The sequence below is a fragment of the Planococcus citri genome, chromosome 5 (genome assembly GCF_950023065.1).
Source record: "Planococcus citri chromosome 5, ihPlaCitr1.1, whole genome shotgun sequence".
NCBI lineage: Eukaryota > Metazoa > Arthropoda > Insecta > Hemiptera > Pseudococcidae > Planococcus > Planococcus citri.
In genome coordinates this window covers 27,472,386-27,498,661 of record NC_088681.1, presented here as the reverse complement: position 1 = coordinate 27,498,661, position 26,276 = coordinate 27,472,386, and the positions used below count along the sequence as shown (strand labels likewise).

The following is a 26,276-nucleotide window of genomic DNA, read 5'->3' as shown; positions in this document are numbered from 1 at the left end:
GACACTCGAAGATTTTGGAAAACAAACTGTTTTTTTATTTCTTCTCTGAAAGGCCCTAGGCAGATAAGTATGGTCGAGCGGCCCCCGGGACCTTCAGAGATGAAACTCATGTGGTGTATAGGTACCCCCAAGATAAGTATTTTCCCCCAGTTTTGGACCTCAACTCTGAGTGGTTCTTGAGTAATTCCTCAAAAATCGAAAATCGTTTTTAATTTTTTTCTCAGGATTGACTCGGCTGATTTTTTTCAAACTTGAACCAAAGTGTACGTATACATAAGGGCTTTCCCCAAAAAAATCAACAGCCCCCTCCCCCCACTTTTCCCCCTTCAAAATTTAGATTCAATTTTTTGAGGTCCCCCTTACCCCCCAAGGCCTTTTGGCACACTTTTCGAAAAATATTTTTTAGATGCAGTATTGATCCTAGAACAACATATAACTTACCCAAAATTGTACCTCGGGTGCGCCATAGTCAAATTCGACCAAAACCAACACCCCCTCACCAGATAATAAGGTTAAATGCGGTACCTACGCCACTGCTATTGAAGTAATTGCTGGAGTATTGTTTATAATGTTGTAATTTTTAAATGAGAATGATGTTTTTGAGAGTCGTTATTCACAAATTCCCATTTAGGGGCAGCGAAGCACCCCCTCCCCCAAATTTTGGCGAAACTTTCAGAAAGAAACCTGGGGCATGTGACATATCGAACTATATGTTTTTGATAACGCTGAACACGAATATGACGTCAGATTTCTGATTGGACCCCACCCACGGCCCCCAACACCTCCTCAAATGAGATGAAAATTCAAAAAAAGGGTTTGTTCGTGCGACACATGAAATAGTATGTTTATGGCGATGCTGAAACCGAATATGACGTCAGATTTTTGATTGCACTCCGTCCACGACTCCCAGCACCTTCCCAAGGGGAGTATCCTAAAAAAATGGTTTCATTCTGGTGACACATGAAATAGGTAGTATGTTTTCGGTATCGCTGAACACGAATATAGCCTTAGTTTTTCAAATTGACGTCATCCATTGCTCCCAGAACCTCCTCCCATGGGTAAATGTCCAAAAAATTTTTTGGGGGCCATGGATGGGGACGGGGTCCAATCACAAATCTGACGTCATATTCGGTTTCAGCGTAGCCAAAAACATACCATTTCATGTGTCGCACGAACAAACCCTTTTTTTTGAATTTTCATCTCATTTGGGGAGGTGTTGGGGGCCGTGGGTGGGGTCCAATCAGAAATCTGACGTCATATTCGTGTTCAGCGTTATCAAAAACATATAGTTCGATATGTCACATGCCCCAGGTTTCTTTCTGAAAGTTTCGCCAAAATTTGGGGGAGGGGGTGCTTCGCTGCCCCTAAATGGGAATTTGTGAATAACGACTCTCAAAAACATCATTCTCATTTAAAAATTACAACATTATAAACAATACTCCAGAAATTACTTCAATAGCAGTGGCGTAGGTACCGCATTTAACCTTATTATCTGGTGAGGGGGTGTTGGTTTTGGTCGAATTTGACTATGGCGCACCCGAGGTACAATTTTGGGTAAGTTATATGTTGTTCTAGGATCAATACTGCATCTAAAAAATATTTTTCGAAAAGTGTGCCAAAAGGCCTTGGGGGGTAAGGGGGACCTCAAAAAATTGAATCTAAATTTTGAAGGGGGAAAAGTGGGGGGAGGGGGCTGTTGATTTTTTGGGGAAAGCCCTTATGTATACGTACACTTTGGTTCAAGTTTGAAAAAAATCAGCCGAGTCAATCCTGAGAAAAAAATTAAAAACGATTTTCGATTTTTGAGGAATTACTCAAGAACCACTCAGAGTTGAGGTCCAAAACTGGGGGAAAATACTTATCTTGGGGGTACCTATACACCACATGAGTTTCATCTCTGAAGGTCCCGGGGGCCGCTCGGCCATACTTATCTGCCTAGGGCCTTTCATTGCTCATATTTTATTTTGAAAAGGGTCATGCAAGAAATAAGAAAACCGTCTTTGATCGTTTCAAAAAGTTGTACTAGAAATCGTAGGTACTGAAAAGCTTCATTATTCTAGCAAATTTCTATCGTAATACTTTCCGTTTCATCGGAAAAGGGTTTCAGATATCTCATAGGACACCTCATATAACAATCAGGGCCTACTTGCTCCAAGAATATCGTACACGTTACGTACTCATATATACCACAGCGAACCATACGTATTTCTATTGTGCATGCATATCGTTACCAAAGGATTAAAATCCATTCCAAGGTGTTACATGTACGAAGGTCTATTACGTACACAGCCGTAGGCTCTTAATCCACAATTAATGAACGCTATCATTTCGGTTTTAACGACCACTCATTGCTAGTTATTCACTTTGTTCGCGAAAAGGCGCGTTTTCTTGCACGGCTGGCCCCTTTCAACCCTTATAATGTTTCCTAGCGTATTTAATGAACGTATTTAATCACCGAGAATTGAAGATTATTTTCGACTAGAGGGCGGCTGCTGCGGCTCAGGCTGGGGCTGGCCTACTCCTAAGGTAATGAGATACACTACGTATACTGCGATGAAAGAAGTATTGATGATACCGATATATTTCTGTTCTCTCATTTTGTTGGCATAGCACGCCACCGCCGCTTTCGTCTTCATCGACTCACTTTCACGCTCCATCGAACCCGTGTAGCTTTTAATAATACCGTACGCAAGTTTTATACACTACGATCGCATAAGGGATATTGTACGTTTAAGCGTCTTCTGTACCGTATACAAGGTTTTAGGTATCACTGGCTCTCTGCATGGTTGAATGGGGGTGATGATGGAGACGTCATAAACAATGATTTTCTATTCGTTTTCCTCTCTAAATGGAAAACAGATAATTAGGTCATTGGTGATAAAATCCCAGACGACGCTTGTTGTGTAACGGGCTATACGTACGTCGAGCTTCTCAAATAACACGCTCGTAATTTTTACCTCCCTTCTTCACTGCACAGTCTCTACCTCTAGTCAGAGGTGATCTTTTCTCCTCTATACGACGACGCGACGTAAACTGTACCATATCTATAGTATACTACAAGTAATACACTTATATCAAAAAGTTTTCTTTCTCGTTATGTATACTACTATGCAAGAAAATCTGCTAACCTAAGCAGAACAAAGCGACACGAAAATCGGATAGCTGCCGGCGGCGGCGCTGCGGCAGGGGCAAAATCAGAAAAGCTTTCACTGTTGCAGGGTCGTAGTTTTGTGAGAAAACTGTAAACCGTAACGGCACGCTGCGCCGCGGCGTATACGTACGAGTAGTATACACTCGCTTTAATAAAAGATTCGCTAAAAGGGGTTCGACAAATTTCCATTTATCCAGTTTTATCGGTTTATGACGAATGTACCCTACCCTACCCTGCCCACCAGATCACTCTCTCTGTTGCACACTCTCTTCCCGACCTTAGCGTTAAAAGCTTATAATTAGCGAGCTTTGAAAATTTTCGCGAAATTCGTTTTGTAATTACACAACATTTTTCTTTGATGGCTAATTTACATCCGCATCGTACAATACGTCGCAGAGCGATCCGCCCTTTAAAACGAAATTATAGCCATTATACCAAATATGGCGAACGGGATGAGTCGTCGTCGTCGTCGTCGTCGTAGTCGTAGTCGTAGTCGCAGTCGTCGTCAACCATTCGAAAAAGACGATTTCTTTTTTCATCAATTTACTACCAGAGTTAAAAATTAAAAAGCGTAGTCGCTGCTTTAATTACATGAGAACGGTTCTAGGTTTCTAAATTCAACTTGCTCATAAATTAAAAATGGTTTTTGGTCAGACAGACCAAAAAAAAAACTACAGTCGAGATGTAACTATACGGTAGTAAAATTGGCCAAGCATACAAACTGTTTCGAAAAAATTAAATTAACAAAAAATTGACAATAAAAACTTGTCTGAAAAATAAAAACATCTGAGACATTGGTGTCTTGGTTCATGGAGTCTATCTGTACCTAAATTAGGAATGCATCCTTGGTCATTCCATGTCAAATGGCCGAACATTTTGTACGCGGAGTCGATGATTGTAGAAAATTAAATTTAGAAACGTTTACATTATCAAATTTTTTAATGATATGAACGAAACGTAATTTGAATATTTATCATGTCACACAGTTTTGGTAACAAACGAGGTTATAAAATAAGAAAAACTAAAATGAAAACATACAATTTTTAAACCAACTTTTTTCCAGAACATTCCAAACAAAATTGATGAAAATAAATCAATTCGCGCATTCTCGACCTTTTAAGAAATGTTGTGCTAGGGGTGATTTTTCAGAATTTTTCAGCACAGACGCGAAGAAGAAATATAATTTTAAAACTTTTTTTTAGCTAATTTTTGGTGCTTGAAAAAGGTGGCAACAGTGATTTTCACTATATCTCCAATTCCGAATTATACTGAATTCGAATGCTTGCGTGTTGATAAAATTGCCTAACCGGTTTGCCGTAAATACATAGGCCTATCTACGAATGAATAATCTCTGCACCAATCGAAAATGAACTCTGGTTTCTGGTTGAACTTAAAGCAAATAAGTGGGGGGGGGGGATTTAAAAAAAATAAATTTTGAAAGCTGAAATTGGCTCGTACACTTTGGTAAAAAAAAAGCTCGAAAAAAGTAAAAAAACGTAAGCAAAACATTCCAATGTAGGAAAAAAAATGCCATAAAAAATTGAATTGTTCTGGTTTATAATTCCAAAAAGTTGGACTACGTATTTTACAACTTTTTGACAATATTATTGCCCATAAAAATGAGAATTTCCACAATTTTTGACGAAAAGCGAGATTCTGACAATATCTACAGCAAAGGAAGGACTTTTTTTTTGACAATTTCCGACAAAAATGAGAGACTTTCGGACAGTTTCAAGAAAAAAGTAAGGCCTTTTGCGGTTTGAGGAAAAATTAGGTAGATACAATTTTTTAGCAATTTTGCTAAAAATCGAGAATTTTTGGCAAGACGCAAGATTTAGACAATAACAACTTTAGCAGGAGTAGGAGTTTTTTTTTACAAATTAATGGGGGGGGAATACCTACGTAGATATATACTTTTTCGTTATTTTCGTCAAAAAGGCATAATTTTAAAGGAACTGTAGGAAAAAAGTGAGGCTTTTTTGAAATTTTACGAGAAAAATCAGCAATTTTCAGCTCTTTTGCTAAAAAGCAAAAACTTTTGTCAGTTTTCGGTGAAATAAACAAGACCTGCAATTATGAACAATTTATTTGAAAAAAAGTAAGCATACTGGAATTTTTGCAAAAAAAATGAAAAAACGAGAATTTTTGACAATTTTTGGAAAAAAGCAAGAATTTGACAATAGGTACAAGTGAAAAGAAGGACTTTTTGGCGCAAGAAAAAAAAGTTGGACTTTTTAGATTTGAGAAAAAACTCTATTTTTTCAGCAATTTTCCTAAAATGCGAGAATTTTGGCACATTTTAATCAGGATTTTTTAGCAATCATGTAACAGTAATTGCCAAAAAAAATGATACTTATATTATTCAGTCCTTTTTGTCGAGAAAGAAAAACTTTTTTCCAATTTGGTAGATAATTTTTTGGCAATTTCTCTCATTTCTTGAAAAAAACAAACAAAAAATACGTTAATTTTGGGTACCTACCTAATTTTTGAAAAAAAAAAAAAAACTTTTCGGAATTTTTTGCAAAAAAGAGTCAATTTGAGCAATTTTTAACGAGAAATGAAACTGTTTGGCGATTTAGACACAATGCGAGCTTTTCTGCTATTTTTGTTAAAAATTGAGATTTTGACAACTTCAGCCAAAGGCAGGAGGACGTTGTAATCGTGACCCTGAAAAGTCAGTGTGGCTAATCGGAAAAAATAAAACTGTGTATTCTTTTGGAAATTATTCACTTATTGAAATTATTGACATTTTTTCTCCCTTCAAGATGCATAAAAAAATGAATGTTGTACTTGAAAATTTGTAAAAAAAAAAAAAAACAAAACAAAAAAAAAACCAGCAAAAGTAACCTAAAAAGTACGAGCCCTGAAATGTTGAAATTTGGAATTTTTATTTGGGCCAATAAGATGAAGAGGTAGAGGGTGTTTATTAACACTCGAGAACATTTTTCATGATTTTTTTCGCTCTCATTTCCCAAAGTTAGTTGGTGTTTCTTTTCAACTCCTTAACTTGAAATTAAAGTAAGTGGAGCCGAGAACTTAAAAATTGAACGAAAGCAATTCTTTAAAAAGCTTGCAGAGGAGTGGAAGAGTTTTTTTATTCTGAAAGAAAAGTTACTTGTTTAGAGTAATTCTGACAAAAAACCGCAATTTTTTTTTACTTATTTTTTTTTCAATTTTTTAGATTTTTGGAGACTCTGCAGAATGGGATGAACATTGCTTGCCAGGCCAAAGGAGCAGGGATGTGTGTGCTGAAGAGAGTTGTGATGCATAAATTGAGAATTTTTGAAAAATGTTCACCGACTCTTCTTTCGTTTTTTTTTCATTTTTAAAATTTTTGGGGACTCTGTAGAAGGGGTTAACTTTAAAAGGCGGGGGAAGTTTTTTATTCAAACGGGAATTATTTAGAAGGATTCGGCAATGGCAATTAAAAACTTTTTATCCGATTTTTCGAGTTTTCACAGAGATGGGGGGGGGGGGGGTGGTAGGGTACTCCAAGAACGAATTTTTCAGATTTAGAGCAAAATAAAAAAAATACGGAAGAGGGAAACTTCAAAATAGCGGCCATGCTAGTGGGGAAGTTGACTAAATTTGTCCCAGCCCTAACTTATTGTGGTCGTCTCACGATAATTTTGACACTGATCAGTAAACTTTGTTTTTCCGAAATTCGATTTCTGTAATGGCTTACGTAATCTGAAGTTGAACAGACATTTAACAGGACACCCTGTATTGAATGAACTCACGAAAGCTGTCATTTTATAATTGAAAGCAAGCAAGAAAGAAAAAATACGAATGCCTTTACGTGATAATAAGAGCTACACGCTCCACCTTTTGAAAAGTTTTCGGGCCATACGTATAAGTATTTATGACTCGCACGTGAAATTAATAAAACGTAAAAAAAAATAGTACAAGGAAGAAGGTATAAGAGCCATTAATAGCGCAGCTTTAGCTTGGAAAATATCCAATAACACATGTTGCTACAGTATACGAGTACGTACGTATAGACGTACATTTCGACCGATATCTCTTCTCCTAATAAGTGCCATATAGCCCTACATAGCGATTTTTTTTTTTTTATTTAAAACATTTTATTCATAATTTAACGCGCCTAACACCTTTGAAGTAATTCTTTTCAACGGTTTAACAGCCTATAAATAATAAAATCTCGGTGTAATTTATGACGGTGCTGGCGAACTTTATAATTTGTGTTTGATATTCGACGCGTGTACATTTTGTTTGAAAACACGCCATTGTGAACAGCTTTGCCCGTTAATGAGCAGTCGATAATTATTTGGGTTTTTCGCTCTCTTTCTCTTTTTCCTTTCGTTGTATCGTTAATGAGATTTTTATACTGAATATTTTATCGCGTATTTGTACAAAGGGTGTTCAATAATACTGCTGTCAGGTGGTTTCGTATACTCGTGCATAAGCTCCTATCACCCTTCAATGACAATACCGTTCAAGATTTTCGCTTTTTTTTTAGCACTAATTGACTAAAAGTTGAGAAGGTGCAGGGATCGTGAGAAAAATTCAACTTTATCCGATAAGAATAAGCTCGAAACAGGTACATATAAAAAAATGGACGAAAACACCTCACCCTCTTTTGACTTTATTCGCCCTTGAACTGGATTACAAGATAGGATAACTTTTGTCCACAATATAACCAGTAGTGTGTGCCCACACTATGGCCAAAATTAGGCACCAGCTGGGTAACTTATTCGACACGAATACACAGGAATACACCCAGACTTACACAGACGACCATAACAAGAGACGTCGTCACAGTCACGCGACGACGACGTACAGAATAAAGTAGCCCACACTCATACATCACGTTGAGGTATTCTACAGCTCTACCCGGTGCCGGTACCCTCTGATTGAATTTGATAAAATTAGCAAACATCGTTTCGTCGCTCATTAGCAGACTGATTAGGCGACCTATTCAGCATATACATACATGATTAATTACGTCTATACAAAACCGATCATATGGCTAGATAATACGTACCAACTACAACAGTCGAAATACGTATCTACGCTTTTCGTAAAATTAACCACTGCTGGCGCAGACATATACCTATACTATTCTCCCTCATCGTCAGATTATTGAAACAGTTTCAATTAGCCGTATAAAGTTTTACCATCGTGCATCGCAGCAGCAGAAGCAGACAAAGAGAATACGTGTAAGAAAGATAGACAAATACACGTGGAAATACGTTCGTACGAATACAGCAAAGAAGCCACCTCCGGCATCTCGGCACTATAATATGTACTTATAGTATACAGTATGTACCCTACAAAGTCGAGTAGGATAATTCAATTGTATCCATGACATTCCTCTAGGTTAAAGTTCTACTCATACGCCTTCTAATAATTCTCTACTAATATAATTTTGCACCACCGCCGCGCAAACCTATAAGTATAGGTAGCAGCCTAACAATAGCTTTCAAATGTTGAAAGATTAATTCATCGGAAGTACCCCATGATATGGAACATGTTACTCGTATACACTGAAATCAGATACACGTGCTGTTATTTCACAAGTACCAACTACATTACGTATAATGGTCTACAGAGGCAGTGAGATCGATTTTAGTTGGATTATTGCATCGTGTATCCATCTAAAGTATTTACAATTTCGTTTAATTTCACCTACACGTTTATAAAAGATGAAAGCTTGCCCATCTCTTGAAACGTACGATTGGGTACGCGAATACGGATACGAATTAGCATCGTATTGAAAACTCAATCCCCCAGTGTTTTACCTAATTATCAACGTACCAGACATAAATTGGAAATGGTTCGAAAATATACTGAATTAGAGCACTTTCAACTAACTCGTTCGGTCTTTAAAATGCACAAGATCCAAAAAAAAAAAAAAAAGGAGGAAATAAAATAAAATGGTTTAGCTTATTTTCACTTAGCATCAAATGACCGTATACTGATGAGCGTCGATGTATTTCTGTTCTCAAATATACACGCAATTAAGCGAATAATGAGTTACTATTTCTCGAATGTCGTGTGCAATTTTACGAGAATAATTTGAGAATGCTTAATGGATGTTGAACTGCTACTTTTTTTTTTTTTAAGCATACATACGTACATACAATTGCAACCTTTTCTGCTTTGTTTCAAATTCAATTCTATTCCATTCTGTGTAAATTTTCCAAGACAGAAGATGTTGAAGATTATTTACGACTTAATTAGTGAAAACGTCATTTGAGTTGAGGATTCTTCTTCACTTACGTATGGTTTTAAATTTCTATAAATAATTAGGTACGTTGAATAAACGTATTGGAACTGAAATTACTCGAGCAATGAACTTCAATGACTTTTAGCCTCCATAAGGCAGAGTAACATATTCTTCAAATTTTGAAAGAAAGTGATACAAAACCACTGTAAATCCTACCTCCTCCTCCGCCAAAAAAACACACCAAATTCACCAAAAATTTCCATCGCAATTTAAATTTGAATTTCAAAAATAATAGGACTGACCACAAAAACTTGAAAATTGTCATTAAAAAAAAAAAAATTCACGACAGAATTTTTACTTTTGAGCCGAAGTTCAGATACCTAATTTAGGTCAAAAAATAATTAGAAATTTTGAGTTCGGTCAAGTATACTCGAGTTAGTGCTTGAGAAGTTAAGAATGAACCTAAACGTTATATTAAATTAAAATGTTAGAATTTCAGCTATCCCCCCCTTCCCATCGCTTCCTCAACCATAATTGAAAAATACCCTATTTTCAGGGTGGCATGAAAATGCTCATTAGTACCTACTTTTATCTCGATTTTTTTCAAAGCTACCTAGTACCTACTTAAAAAATTGGAAAAACTCGTTTCAGGGAGAACAGGGGCTCGATAGCTTTATTTCAATTTTTCAATTGAGCTTTTCAACTTTATACGGATTGCATCGCTTCAGGTGGATTTGCTGGCGAACGAAATAAGAGCAAATTTGAAATAGGTAAAACAGAATTTGGCAGTTTTATTTCAAATTAGCTCTTATCTCGCTGGCAGACAAATCCCCCTGAAGCTATGCAATCCGCAAAAATTGAACATGAAAGAGAGAGATTTTTGTCGTTTTTTTGGCGGAGGAGAAGGAGAGGCAAGTAATCGAGATACAACTTTATCAACATTGAATATCTGTTTCAGGTTTCAAAATAAAAGTACACCAATTGCACATTTTCACTCTCCCCCTCTCCCTTCCGAAAAATCTCGTAATTGTCGTTTTACGTAGATGGATTGTTTTTTAAACAGCTATTGTTTTTAATGAACTTAATGAACATCAACAAGTGGAAATGTTGACTTTTTTGAAGAAAAACGGGAGTAAACAAGGACAAATTACAGTTTTTCCAAGACAAAATTTTCCATTAAAAAAAATCACGAGAAACTTTTCATTACAATTGTTGCATTACAGCTTTTTTCTCCTCCCCATCCCAGAAAAACCTCATCATGAGTGGTACCTACCGAATACCTATTCAAAAAAAAAATTGCTCAACAAATCTTTTTTTAATGACTCAGCAATTTAAAGTAAATTACATTTAGCGTATGAGGGAGGGAGGGAGGGAGGGAGGGAGGGAGGATGCCTCGATGGTTTTGAAAAATGATTTAATGAACATAACTTTTTTAGAACTCCAAAAATGAAGCTTTTGTTGCATTCGTCTGGATTTTTTCAGGGAGAGGTAGGGGGGGGGGGGGGGGGTTAATAAAATCTGAACTGAACTTGAAAAATCCACACCATGATAAAAACAATTTTAAAATATTCAAAAATGTCACTTAAGGGAGAAGTTTATTAATTTCTAACCTAAAATTCAGTAATTTCTTTCAAAATACTCGTTCGAATTTACTATCATTTTTTATTTGGAATTTATCAAAATGAAGTTCGCACCTGCATGAATTTCATGCTAAAAATCGATTTTATTCCGGAATGTCCACTCAATAAAATTTTGAAAATTTTGTCCAATAACAAACATTCAAAATTCAATTATGGTCCATCGGTCAAAATTTTATTTTTTCTTCCTCAAAACGCATTCATGAGTAAGTAGATTTCCAAAAAAAAATTAAATGTCAACCAGAAAAATTTTGTGTCAATAAGTTTATTTTTTTGCACTTCCATGTTCAAAAATTCCAGGAACGATTTCCTTCAAACTCATCTTTTCTCATTGGAAAATATTGTGCAAAACATAGCCTATTTGTACAATAGAGCGATCTATGGTTTAATCAACTTGTACTTAGGTTATGTTAGAAAATGAATGAACCTTCATAACGCCTAAAAGTGGATCCCGCTGAAAAAATTACCCAGATAATCAACTTCAAGAATACATGTTCCCTCAACGATGAACGAATGAAAAATTCAAAATAATTCAATCATCCCAACTAAAGCAGATCTTTGCAACTGAGAACTATAATTTAAATGCCACTAAACCATTTATTTAGAATGCAAACTGCTAGTTTTTCAAGTCATTTGTGCATCAAGAAACAGACTTTCAAGTCATTACAACCATTCAAGATCAAATCAACAGCTGGATTTAATATACCTTTACGGGATTTAATTGTACTGCACAAGTAAATAGTAGACGAATCACTAACAAAAAAATTCCTTAATCCAAATATGTATTATAGAAAAAATTATGCCTTTCAATCAACGACCAATATTTGATCATTTTATTAAAAAAAAAAAAAAAAAAAAAAAAAACATGCCAGCATATTCATGTTTATAATTAAGCTTCGCCAATCACTTACCCAAATTGACTAGGTAACACGGCTGAATATCCGGTAGCAGCTCTTAATCCTGGAAATGCCAAGGCAGCAGCTGAAACACAGATAAAAAATTGCATTTTATTAGAAAAGTTTGTTGATAAAAAAGATACACGACAACACAACAACGTCTAACTTTGTTTAAGAACCCCTTAGAAAAAAAAATGTTTTTGCGCTTTCATTGTAGCTAATTCAGTTTTAAAAATATTTAATGACTCGGAATAACAAATTCTGGAATAAATTTTCTCGAGTTTATAAATGCAAATTTCTTATCTTTCACCTTTTATTTTTACCAGGCACGTTGCGTCGGCTTCGGCTTCGCGTATACAACGTTGAAAAAATGATTCGAAACAAAATTACATTACGATAAAATGAAATTTGTATCAATTTTACTATAGCTAAAATTGTATTACATATTTTGCTATATGAGCCTTGCAGGGATTTTTCTACTCGCGGCTGCTTATTACAAGCAGCTCAAGGATTTGCGTCTCTCGTATACACGTCGTCGTCTTCGTCTTCTTTGCGTCGTGTAAAAATAAAAACTTTTCTGTAATAAGCTTCATTCGTTTTTCAATTTTTTTTCACTCGCTTTTTTTTTATAGTAAATCTTCTGATATAAATAGATGACGTTGCTTATGTAGTAAGTAACTAAAAAATGGCTTATCTGAACTACATAAAACGCCAAGACATGGCGTACCTAATAAAAGAAGAAAAAAAGCTAAACGGAGTTTGCTTACGCACGTACCTTAAAATGAGCTAGCATATTCTATCCGTAGCAGAACTTGTGAAATTGACAGATCAAGTTTTACTACGTATTTGAATTTTTTTTCAGCTCGAAAATGGCGGTATTTCGATACGATGAGGTAAAATTCCGCCTACAACGTGTTCTCATTCAAGTAGGTATTCTAAGGTTTAATTTTAAATCAATTTCACATCAGCCGATTGAGTTGGAAATGTAGGTAGGTAGAGGTACTAGGTATATAAGGCCAACTTATTGCAGCTTTTAAACCCTGCAGCATTTGCAAGTTATTCTTCGAGCTATTTAAATAGCTTCGATTGCGAGTAAAAGAGAGATTAATCCCACAAGTTTTGAGAATAATTTTCAAATAGGTATGTGTATTTCTAATTCTGCATCATTTTCTCAATTCATAACGAGAATACGCGTTTTCGCGATTTTTTTTTTTGCAAAATTATGCAAAATATTGACGTTATCAAAAAAGTCTTAATATTTTTTGTAAAAATGAACAAAAAATCATGTTGTTGGCCAAAATTTCAAAAATTCCTATTTTTGCCAAAATTATCAAATTGCGAGCGATATTCCAAAACTCGCTTTGTCCATTTTCACAACTTTTCAGGAGAGAGGAAAAACAGTTTCCCTTTAAACGGGTAAATTGGCTTTTTAGGCGAGTTTAGCACTTTATTTGGGTGGATTTATGATGTAGGAGTGTAGGTATACACTTCATCCACTAAATACTGCTGAAAAAAATTTCAATAAAAATGGACAAAGCGCGTTTTGGAACATTATTTTTTTTTAAAATTTTTAGTGAATTGGCTATTTATAGGTGAGTTTAACACCTCATTTTGGTAGGTTGATGATGTAGGAATGTGAGTTAATACTTCATCTACCAGGTACCACTGAAAACCCAACTTTGATAAAAATGGACAAAGCGAGTTTTGGAATATCACTCTTCATAATCTAAATTTTTTGTAAAAATTGCAAAAGAAGCACATGTTTTTGGCGAAATGTTCAAAAAATTTTACCACCAGAATAATTTCAAAGGTAAAAAGAACCTTTTAGCGAGAAGTTTGTTAGATTAGGAAGAAATAACTCTTGCTTCTCAGTTTTTACTATTTATTAGTGCAAAGCTTTTCAAACACCAAGTGTTCATCATCAGGCTTAAATCACTATTGAACAAAATAACCAAGTCTACAAGCTTATATACTAGTGTACAAGGGTGTGGTAGTTTAACAGTACAAGGGTGTGGCAGTACAAGGGTGTGGTCATGTGGAAGAGGGTGTGGTTGTAGGTGAGGATGTGGTAGGAGTCATGTCTTCAAGTTTGGTTTTAATAACAGAAAGTAGGATATTTTCTAAGGGTTTTAAGTCATTATTTAGTAAATTTGTTTTGTTTTTCTTCATGGCTATTGCTTCCCTAATGTTTAATTGAGATGGTTTATCTATTTTTTGTATGAGGTTCAGGTTTTCAAAGGAAGTAGTGTGGTTGGTGGCAATGAGATGATCTGAGAGAGCAGACTTATTTTCATATTTGTATTTAGCATAATATAGGTCAAACCAAAAGAAACATCAAAAAGAGGTTCAAGGAACATCTTTATTATGCTAAATACAAATATGAAAATAAGTCTGCTCTCTCAGATCATCTCATTGCCACCAACCACACTACTTCCTTTGAAAACCTGAACCTCATACAAAAAATAGATAAACCATCTCAATTAAACATTAGGGAAGCAATAGCCATGAAGAAAAACAAAACAAATTTACTAAATAATGACTTAAAACCCTTAGAAAATATCCTACTTTCTGTTATTAAAACCAAACTTGAAGACATGACTCCTACCACATCCTCACCTACAACCACACCCTCTTCCACATGACCACACCCTTGTACTGCCACACCCTTGTACTGTTAAACTACCACACCCTTGTACACTAGTATATAAGCTTGTAGACTTGGTTATTTTGTTCAATAGTGATTTAAGCCTGATGATGAACACTTGGTGTTTGAAAAGCTTTGCACTAATAAATAGTAAAAACTGAGAAGCAAGAGTTATTTCTTCCTAACCAGAATAATTGTCAAAAAAGTCCAATTTTTGCCAAAATTGTACAGAAGTTTTTTTTTTTACCTATTATTAAAAAATTCCAACTTTTGTCAAAATTGTCAAAAAGTCCTGTTTTTTGCCAAAATTGTCGAAAAATACCTTTTTTTGACGATATCATAAAAGTCCTAATATTTTTTGCAGAAATGACCTTGTTAGTAGCCAAAATTTCGAAAATTCCTGCTTTCGCCAAAATTACCCTAAGAAGTCATTGTTATGTTTTTTTGCCAGAATTATCTGCAAAGTTCTGTTTTCGCCTAAATTTTCAAAAAAATCTCGTTCATGTCAAACTAGTAGAGAAGTTCCTTATTTTGTCAAAATTACAAATATAACCCAACTCTAGTAAAAATTGCCACAAAAACTCAATGTTCAAAAAATCTGGTTGCCAAAATTGGCAAAAATTCTTGTTTTGCCAAAATTATCCTAAAAAGCCCTGTTTTTTGCCAAAATATAATTAAATACCTAAATTATTGTAAGAAAAGCTTCTGCTTTCAACCAAAATTTTCAAAACTCTTGTTTTTTGTCAAAATTGTCAGCAAGTTTTACTTTTTTGATGAAATATTGTAGAATAGGCAAAGACCTTTTTTCAACAAGTTATCCAGAAAATTCTGTTTCATGCCGAAATGGTCAAAAAATCTTCTTGTTAACCAAAATAATCTGAAATTACAGCTTTTGCAAAATTGTCAAAAAGTCCTAACGTTTGTCAGAATTTGTCTAAAAAGTGCTGTTTTTTTCATCTTTAAAATTAATTTTTGTAATTTTATATTTTTCCGGACGATTTCCTATAAAATGATAATCATGTTTATCACATCTATAGATAAGATATACAATGTAGGGGGACCCTGCCTTAAGATGGCGCACATTTTTTTCCAAAGCCTGTTACTCCTAAAGTATCCAACCAAAATGGACAATTTGATGGAAGGTCCCTCAGACTATCTACTACTTACCACCAGAAACGTAAAACTTTTGGTTTCAAACTCCTGTCTCAATTGAATGAATTGCAAGTAAGGTCAAAAGCATCGACTGCGAAAATTCATTCCCGAGACAGCGCAAATCCGATTTTAAAGTAAAACTGTAACTACAAGTATATTGTTTGAATTCGATTGAAATTATCATGTTGAATGCATTAGGATCCCTAATTTACCCCATTTTATTTGTTTAAATTGGAATCACTTTTTCTCATTCACTGTCCTCTGATTTTGAACCAATTCATGATCTAGAACGAATTTTAGATGACCTTTTTAGTACAATTTTGGGACTTTTTTCAAAGTTTTTGAATTTTGGTAAGATTTGTTGAACACGTTTGTATGGTGCTTTTTGGATTTGAAAAAGATTTTGTTAAATCTGCAATTACTGATTTTGAATTAGACTTCTGAACAATTTTTGGGTAATTTGTCCATTCTTGGTAACTTTTGTAAGTTTGACTTGCGATATTTTCATTTTCAAAGGATTGGTTTTCACCAAGCATTGTGGAAACGTGTTTAAATTGAAAAGAATGTGAGAATTGCAACTGAATTGCTTTGACTTCAATTTGATTTTTTTTGATATTTTTCTATTCACAGAGCTCACGATCACAATCCTTGCTAACTTCAGTAGATGAGAGTTTTGACAACCTTTTGAACACATTTTTCAAAGTTTTTTGAAAATATGTGATCTGTCACGAGACAACCAACCTAGTGTCCAAAACGTGAATTTTACAGGAAGGGCATTTGAAGTTTTGAGTCTATGTATCAGGCGATATAAAATTTGTAGGTCCATGAAACTTGCACCACTTTTGGCCCCCATGAGCGCCAACATAACCCGATATTTTTTTTCAAAATCGTCGCATTCAAGGTTGCCAGGTCCAATAATCAAAATTTCCCAAAATTGATTTTTTCGATTTTTTTAAATTTTTCACCAAAAATGTTGCAAAAACTACCCGAGTATGAATTATTAATGAAAAATAAGTTATTATTATTAAATTTATCACGTTTTGTAACAAATTTGTTCAATGTGAAAAGAGTTGATTTTTCCAGCTTAAGCCTTACTACAATTCCAAAATATGGCACAAATCCTCCAAATGTGGGCCGATTGTTGCAAAAATCTGTATTTCGACTCCCCAGTACCTTTGAAGAAAATCAAAAAATTTTTTTTTTCAACTTTTACTGTAGTTGCTCTATTTTTTGACCTCAGATTTAGGGTGAAGAGAATCGTTCGCGAACGTTTCAACCCCCACAGTCGGATTCAGCACCCTAAGTACTACTGATATCCACCATAAAAAAGATATCAATTTTTTGGACACTAAGGTGGTGTTCTCGCGACAGATCACATATGAGCCTTTTGCAGATAAAATTTGGATTTTATGGATTGGTAGTAAGAAAGTACATACATGCTTGTAAAAAAACACATTTTGGTGAAAACAGTTTTTGTAATCAACCCTTCAATCCGGAGCTGTGGCTGTTCAGAGTTTTCTTTCGTCAATTTTACCCCCACCACTACGATAAATTTTTTTGAAAAAAATCGTGTTGAAAGGCCCAGGCTTCCTCTTCACATTCCACATATAGTACCAGAATTTTCTCCCCATTACTCATGGATACCGAATTTTTCTCGCAAAAAACACGTTTTTTGGTTGTACTGTCCAAGGTGGGGGGGGGGGTGTTGGGGGCCGAATTTCCGCTCAAAAATTTGTTTCGAAGGTACCCAGTAATAATCTGGGAACAAATACCCTTTGATCCACGATTAATTCAGATAAATATTTATGATGGAACGTCGCAGGAAAAATATCTCTGATCTGAATTTTATTCGTGACTTTTAAAATTTCATCGTGAAATTTATTTTTATTCCGTTCGTAGTTTCATTTGCTAATTTGAAATTTTTCGTTCGGTAATGGTAATCGCCGATGGGTTGCGTCGATTGGCGCAACGATACGACTACGAGGCTATCTTTTTAACGAGCGTTTTTCGCCCTTTTCTATTATTCAGCACATTTGTACAGTCGGACACGCGATTCAATTTTTCAAATGGCTACCGGCCGTAATAAAATTGAAATAGATCGATGGCCATAATTCGACGGTGTTAACATTTTCGCGATAAATTTACTCGCCGAAAAAAAAGGGGTAAAAAAAGTTCATTAAAATGTATGGAAAAAAGCGTATCAAACGTACGTCGGTATGGTATATACAGGGTGTAAATGTAAAAGCCTACAAAATAGACCTATAGTAATATAAACACCGAACAGTGTGAACAGCATGTGGTATGGCAGGCGTTGCTTCGATATTCTGTATTACGAGTATAAAACACGCGCGTATACGAGCATAGTATATATTCGGTTATCGCAAATTCTACAATCGAAAGCGAATTAACGTAGGAGGTGATAAAACAATAAATTTTTTCACGCTATAAATAATATCGAAGTCGAGACCGAAGCTCATTTTGAGGGACTAATAGCCCGAACTGTGGGGAAACTTATATATATGGCCATAAATCTATAGAAAAACCGCGACCGTACGCATCTTTCGAGTAGCAAATTTATAAAGGTCTTCCTTTTTCTTACATTATTTAACGTCTAGCCGAAAGATTTTCAAAATCCAACCTATTTTAGATTCGTTTTACCCTCACGCTCGCTCGCTCGTTTCGCCGAAATTACCTACCTGTATTTATACGGCACGCTGCACGCTGCGCTCGAAACCAGCGACAGGAGACGGTAGCAGGGGAGGGGGCTTCTGTAAAATATTCAATTTTCATCCTTTGTCAGTTTTTATACATTTATTTAAAATATTTTCCGAGTAATTCGGTACATATTTTTTGGTTTGGAAATATACGCGCGCCTCCGACGAGTTTTCGCCTCGCGCTTTTTCCCACCTAGCCTGTTTTTATTAAATTTGCCATTAAAATTTGTTACCGCGTCGCTTATTTTCCCTCTCGCGCAGTGAAAATATTTCGAATTTGTATTTTTTTTTTTTACAGAGTTTTTGAATTTTAAATTTTTACCCAAGTTTTTTACTTTTTCACCATCACGCTGTCGGTTTTCCAAGTATTTTTCGCGGAGGAGGTTGTGTGAGAATTTCGGCGGCGGAAAAAAAATAAATACGAGTTTATGAAAACTTTTTTCCCCTTCATCGATCCGCAAGTTTGGCTAGAAAAGTGCGGTGTGGAGCGATTGCGAATAATTGTCTTGTATTTTTTTTTTGCTTTCTGCTTCCTACTTTACTCTATGTGTTGTAAAGTCTTCGTGTTGAGGCCATATAATTCGTTATTATTTGAAAAATTCGCTCATTGGCTGAGATGTTTGGTTTTTCTCTCGGTTGCTCGCAAGCTGCAAATATAAATACAAATTCAAATAGGTTCGCTATTTTCTGCCAAGCGAAAAGTTTATACCTACTATTTTGATAGTGATTTAAAATGTTTGAATTTTTTCGACGCGAATGATATTCGAGATGGAGGAAATATACGTGAAATAAACGTAAATACAAATTTCGTAATATAAATTCGCTCTTTTCCCTTATATATGTACTAAAATGAGCTTGAAAAAAAAATTCCATTATCTGAATCGAAAAAACGTATTCTTCCCTTAGTTTAAAACCCAAATGTACAAAAATAGGTATCGAAAATTAAAATTTATGAATTGTTGTATCAGTGTTTTGGATGAGCATTTTGACTCATATACCTAAGGGTATAGAATTCGTTTTGTTTTTTTTTTTGAAAATACTTAATTTTAATTTTATGAAATGAAAAAAATTATCTTATTTTTCATCTTCTAAGAAGCCAAATGCACGATTCCAATGAAATTAAAATTGTGAAAAATCATTTCATTGGACTCGTTAAAATAGGTAAATATTAATCAACAAATTTTGTCTTCTGTTTACGAAAATGGGATGGGAAGGATAATTAAGAAGGCTCTTATTTTTCAAGTACCAGTTTTATCTGTTCTAATAGCTGACTTGTTTTATTTCACGCGGAGGGGAGGGGGATGGGATTTACTTCACATTGACCAAAGGACTGAAAATAATCACGACAGATTTGCCTCGGGTTACAGAGTTTACTTCATAAATGTTGAAAAATCAAAATTTTACCAAATTCACTTACAAATCTGAAATCTGGGACCCCTCAAATCGATTGAAAACAGTTTCAAACAATTTTGAGCAGCTCGGGAGCCTTCAGCAGATTTTTGAAAGTTGAAATTTCACAAAATTTTATTAAACGAAGTGGGAAAACTAAAATTCACTCTGCGTCCTATTTTCAACATGCTGAGTCTACTGAAGGTAGTTTCAAGCGTTCTGAAGCCTCCAAAAACATTTTGAAAATTCAAAAAACGCCTCAAAATATGTATTTCCGAAGAAACTTTAAAGCACGAATGCTGGCGTGACTTCGTTGAAAAACTGGAATTTCTAAAATGTCGCTGGAGGCCTCAGAACGTTTGAAACCTTCGTCGGTTCACTCAGCATGTGTTGAAATTAGAGCAGGTATATAGGTATATAAAATGCATTTCAACTTTTTAAATCCATTTGGTGAAATTTTGTAGAAATTTCGACAATCAAAAATCTGCTGAAAGCTTTAAAAATGCTTTAAAAAATGGTTCGAAACCATTATCAATCGATTTGGAATTTCCACAGCTCGAAAACACCTACATGAAACATTTTTGAGCACCAGCGCAAAATTTTAGTGAACTTAAAATTTGGTAGGATGGAGGTCTTTCACATACTAATGAACTGTAAAAAGCTTTTTAGCGGGGTTCAAAAGGGTAGGTTCAAAATGGTGATTCGAAAATTTTTCAAAAATCAACCCCCCCCCCTCATTTTGGCATCCGAGGATCGAAAATAGAAAAATCGTCTCGAATAACGTTTATCGAGTTCGAACAGATCTTTGAAGCTAAAAGTTTTTGAAAATAATGCTCAGTGGTTCCTAAAATTATTTTTTTATTCACAACTTTGGGAACCCCCTGGAGCCCAAAAAATGGTCATTTTGGATTGATTAACCACGGATTTGTACTTGGGACATTTATTACATTGCAAGAGTGGTTAAGTCGATAACTGCCTGGGGCCAAAAAATGGCCTTATCACAACTCCTCCTTTTCGACAAAATTGAAATTGGAAGAAAATTTGTACACAAAGAATTTTAAAATTTTAATTAAAATTATTTTTAAAAAAACAATACAAATGAACGCATTACATACGTTGTACAACAGGGTGTCTAACAAAATTTCAAAACAAAAAAGCAGGACTTGGGCTGGACATTTTTCAAGTGCTGGAAGGGGGTGGGCGAGGCAAAATTTTACATACGAATTTTTTGCTTTTCCAATATCTTCAAACATCGTAAGATTTTTTTAAGCAAGCGGATGTCGAAAATGTAATTTCATGATTTTAATTCAATTTTCATTTTAAATGTTCTTGCTTATGTACGTAATGAAATTGGGCGAATAAAAAACTTTTTTCAACATAACAAATTTTAAAAAGTTGTACAAAAATTTGATGGAAAATTTGAACGACATTTGGTAAAAAAAATATAAGTGACCAATTTTTCGAAATAAAACGGCGAGTTTCAAAGTAAAATAAGTAAGAGATAAAAATAAAAATTTAGTCATTTTAAAGGTATAATTTCTTCCTGATATTCATAAAACGTATAAAAATTTTGATTTCTTCTTCGAGTCTAGAATTTTTTAATTATGGAAAAGAGAAACAAACTGGCACTGGCAAAGGGAGGACAAAAGCTCTCGAAAATCAGTACTTCGAGAAGCATAAAAAACGACGTTTTTTGTGTGCTGATGAGTTACTTATAAAAAGTTTATTATTTTGCTTCAAAATTTCAAAATTCAAATGATGATTTTTTTAAAATTCAAAATTGAGAAGAAAGCAAACGAGTCCAAGCGAAGCGAGGTCAAAAACGTCCAAAAAGTCATGTTTTGAGAAGTTGAAAAAAAATTCTTTGTGTAGGGAGGCGTTTATTTTTCTAATTCAAATTTTGAACATTTTTTTATTTTCAACAATAAGTTGTTCACTTGGAAGAAGAGCATACAGCCCGAGTGATGCGAGGGCAAAAGCTCTCAAAAATGTGTAATTTAAGCCCTAAAAAGAGTCGACAAAATAAAATATTTTCAAAATTCCGGAAAAAGTTGATTATAGTTTGAAGTCTGATTGAAAAAAGCAGGACTTTTTAATGAAAAGTGATGAAAAGCAGGACAACTGCAGAACTGCAGGACTTGCAGGACTCGTCGGCAAAAATCAGGACTAGCAGGACAGTTAGACACTTTGTAAGAAAATAACAGAACGAATAAACATCGAAAAAAAGGAACGCATTCGATTTTTTTTCATTTTTTTACTACTTTTTTTTTGACTGAATTCACTACTTTTCACCACTTTCACTACCTGTTAGATACCCTGGTACCTGATGAAAGGGATAATATGTACATAATATGTATGCAAAGTACATAATGGGTAAACAGCTGAGGCAGATTAATGCACGCAGCTTCTTTTTTATTCAGTTGATATTCCGAAATGTATCCCACTTTGGAGAATGATCCAGATGCTCTTTAAATTTTTTGCCTGCTTCATTTCGAAATTTATTTGCAGGTAGGAATATCCCTCTTATTAAAATGACCTCACATGGCCAAAAGAAAAAAAAAACAAAATCCAGCCATTTCTCCGAATTGAGAAAAAAAAATGGGAAAAAAAGAGAGCTGTGCCTACTCCTGTCTCCAATAAGAAATGGAAGTAGATCTCTTAGTGTATAAAGATTGATGTACTCGTATGTATTTATTACAGGCCAGGAAAACAGTAACAGATTTCCAACTCGTATAGTTGAAAACTCACCAAATTCCAGGTCTATACTATAACAGTCGCAAGTTTTCCAACTCGGTTAAATGGATTCATTAAAACTAGAAAAAAAAAACACACGCCCAAAAGTTTCTTTTAAAATAACCTTTTACTCGTACACGAGGTTTGATCTAACTGTCGAGATGTACCCCTCCGGCACGAGGTATTTCAATTAATCAACTAGTGCTCGTTACACCAAAGTTTCGACAATTTGTTAGTATACGAGTGCAAATGTACTACGAGGTGGAGGTACCTATACGTATCTGTATCATCGACAAACAGCACCCACACACAGAGCTGCAGTGGTATACGGGTTGCGGTCAAATACGTAAGCGAACCGGAGACCGGAGGTTGACGATAAATAGTATATTACTATACAAGAGTCGAACTGGAATCATTACGTATTGAGTGCATCTGATTGCTGAACGAGCGAAGCGAGTGAAGCAAATGCACGAGATACGTAAAATTCCAGTTCGATTCTTGCATTGTAAGATATTTTTCATAATTAATGCAATGAAACAAACCGATTTACGTAAATAATTAACAAAATACTTGATTGCTTTTCTCCTTACCTAGGGAAGGAGAAAAGCAACCAGGGAAGAAAAAAGTACGGTTGCTTTTTTCCTTCCCTTGGGTGTTTTTTTTTCACCAATCGTTGCGCGTTAAAACGTAAACAAGTTGGGAAAAACTACGTTCAACCATATTGGTATGTTTCTTTCAATGCTGGTTTGAACTCGTTCGTAATTCTAGCGTTTCTCAACATTTATCGAGTGTGTTATACCGACGTTTCATTGCATGTATTATGAAAAATATGTTTTAAATTCAGTCGTACTATGAAAGCTAGCACGCTATTGCAATTTATTATTACCACGTATGTGTGTCGGTCGCGTCGCGTTTTAAACAAATGTAATAGAAACGAGATATACGATGGTTGTACAAAAATTCGTCGAATTTGTCATCGCGTATACAACCGCGGTTTCGGCAAATTGTCGTTATATTTCTTGTTTATTGCGTCTGCCTTTTCGGGCTTGTGCTCTCGCAGCAACACACTAATATAATACATAGGCCTAATGATATTTCATCAAAAACCGCGCTACAGCCCGCACCCAAAATGCGCAAAAAATGATACCAATTAGAAGGAAAAATTATTTTATTTTTCACCATTATTATACGTATACATATATACGCACGTTCTACAAGCATACTACTAGGTATAAATTTGCTGGACCTGGACGACGTTCCCATCACCTAAACGTTATATACGTACATCTAATCTCTTACATTAAATTTTCATCCAACACGCGATACTATGTATGTACATATACGACAAAAAGACAGCAAATTAATTTCTTCGTCGTACGTAATGAAACAGTTTACAGACGACATATGTACGTCTGCGGCTATTCAATAGCACTATCTACGCCTTGTACATGTAGCCTTATAACATACTACAGTAGTTATCTACGTGCCAAACTCTACACATGGTTGTATAGAACCCGACAAACCAGCATATATTAAATTTTAACCACGGGGTGTTATTACACTTGTGATGTTTACGAAAAGCGCGCAAAATATTTTCACGAGATGCTAACCATCAGTTTGGCTGGATAAAAAGTTAAGGTATGCTTTTGTACGAGTTCGTAATTAGCTCGCGTAAACTGGATACCTAGCTTTATTTACTTAATTACATGGCGAAAAACACAAAACATTCGGAAAATTGCCATCTCTAACACTTCCCCTTTTCGTGTAGGTATAAATACCATCAACACAGGTTCACCCGAGATAAAGTTGCGAGATTATTTCTATAGTGTTTCTCGTTCGTGAACATTGAGCGACTGAATGTAATAGAGGTGTTTCCTTTTTTAGTCTTTTTTTTTCACTAAATGACTCGAATCGTAACAAAGCAGTAGTGAAGGAAGAAAAAATTAAAACGTTTAAAAATTAAATTAATCCTATACGAGGGAGGAAGAAATCGGCGAATGGGTATCTACAAAATATGATAGCAAGATGATGTACGGATTATTTTTTAGAAATGAATCATATCGGAAATAGTGTGTTGGTATTTTGATTTTTCCTGAATTGCGAAGTACTCTATTGAGTTAGTTTTTGAGGAATTTCATAAATGATTGCATTAATATGGGTGAAAAAAACACTCACGCATTATGTGAGAAGACCGACTTTACCTCAAAATACAAATCTTTTACGAACATATTGAGTCACCTTTATTTTGAAACATTTGCATAGCAATTGAATGGTGCTATTCAAGAAGGTCCTATCGCCAAAAAACTGGTTTTGTGAAAAACACATTTTTATATTTCAGTGTTTTGCTATTTTGGTTTACAATGATATAGCGAGCTCTAGTTTTTTTTGTTGAACAGAAGCATCTTTCCACTATTTATTTCCTGCGTAGTAATTTTTTTTCCACCACCAATATTTCCATGGGAGCGCTTTACAAAAGAGACCTTGATAGGACCTTCTTGAAACGACAGGACCTTCTTGCGGTTATTCCACCTAAAAATTGATTTTATTCCTTCTCAAACCCACCAAAAACATGCAATAGTTCAGACAACTTGTTAGGTACGTAATTTACAAGTTTAAAACACCAACTCTTGAGGAAAAAATTAAATTCAGAATCACTTGATTTTTTTCATTTTTACAAAATTTGATTTCCGTCGCACCCCACTCCCCCTCCCCCAAGGGGTCGGGCAAAAAAAAGGACATCGGATTCTAATTCCTCGTTGAAAATTACCACGAAATCACTACTTCCAACTCTTGAGTTTTGTTGTAAAACCCCATGCGCCCTTTTTTTTGCCATCAAAGTCACTGTGGTGGGCCAGCCTCACCAACTTCATATGGCTGCTGTTTGTGAAAAACACCACATAGTGCGCTGCGGTTTGCACCATTGTGTGCAGAAAATGTCAGAGATTCAAATTTCATGAACTCCTCAAAAAGGTTCTATTGGTCGATAGGACCTTCTTGAATAGCACCATTCAATTATTACAACCGATTGGTGATTAAACAAATTGATTGATTTCTAGGTGAATCACTCGCGAACGAATTGATTCGTATAAGCGACTCGTTCGCGAACGAATCGATTCATTCACTTGATTATTGGCGAATCGTTCACAAACGAATTGAATAATTTTTTAGTGAATCATTCGTGAACAAATTGAATAATTTCTGGCGGATCATTCGCGAACGAATTGAATAATTTCTGGCGGATCATTCGCGAACGAATTGATTCGTATACGTGATTCGTTTGCGAACGAATCGATTCATTTACTTAATTTTTTATGAATCATTCGCGAACGAATTAAATAAATTTTGGTGAATCATTCGCGAACGAATGAATCCATCTACTTGATTATTAGTGAATCGTTCACAAACGAAATGAATAATTTTTTAGTGAATCTTTCGCGAACGAATTGAATAATTTTTGCTTTTTGGCAGATCATTCGCGAACGAATAGATTCATTTACTTAATTTTTTGTGAATCATTCGCGAACGAAATAAATAATTCTTTGAGAATCAATCGCGAACAAATTGAATAAATTTTGGTGAATCATTCGCGAACGAATGGATCCATTTACTTGTTTATTAGTGAATCGTTCACAAACGAATTGAATAATTTTTTAGTGAACAATTCGTGAACGAATTGAAGGGCTAATTGTGAAAGTCGCCTTAGTCAGCAGTGATTTTTGTACAAATCAATGAAAACGTTGTTGTCCTGCTTCAGTGATAATGTAAAAACT

General features: G+C 35.0%; 1 protein-coding gene across 2 annotated transcripts in view; it reads right to left on the bottom strand.

The window, feature by feature from the left end:
- Positions 1–26,276, bottom strand: part of LOC135847796 (RNA-binding protein 24-like) — a 254,048-nt gene that overhangs the window by 69,246 nt on the left and 158,526 nt on the right. For both annotated transcript variants that reach the window (XM_065367515.1, XM_065367514.1), the window contains exon 3: positions 11,890–11,959. In XM_065367515.1, the coding sequence (XP_065223587.1) occupies positions 11,890–11,959 (70 nt within the window). The remainder of the gene's footprint in view (positions 1–11,889; positions 11,960–26,276) is intronic.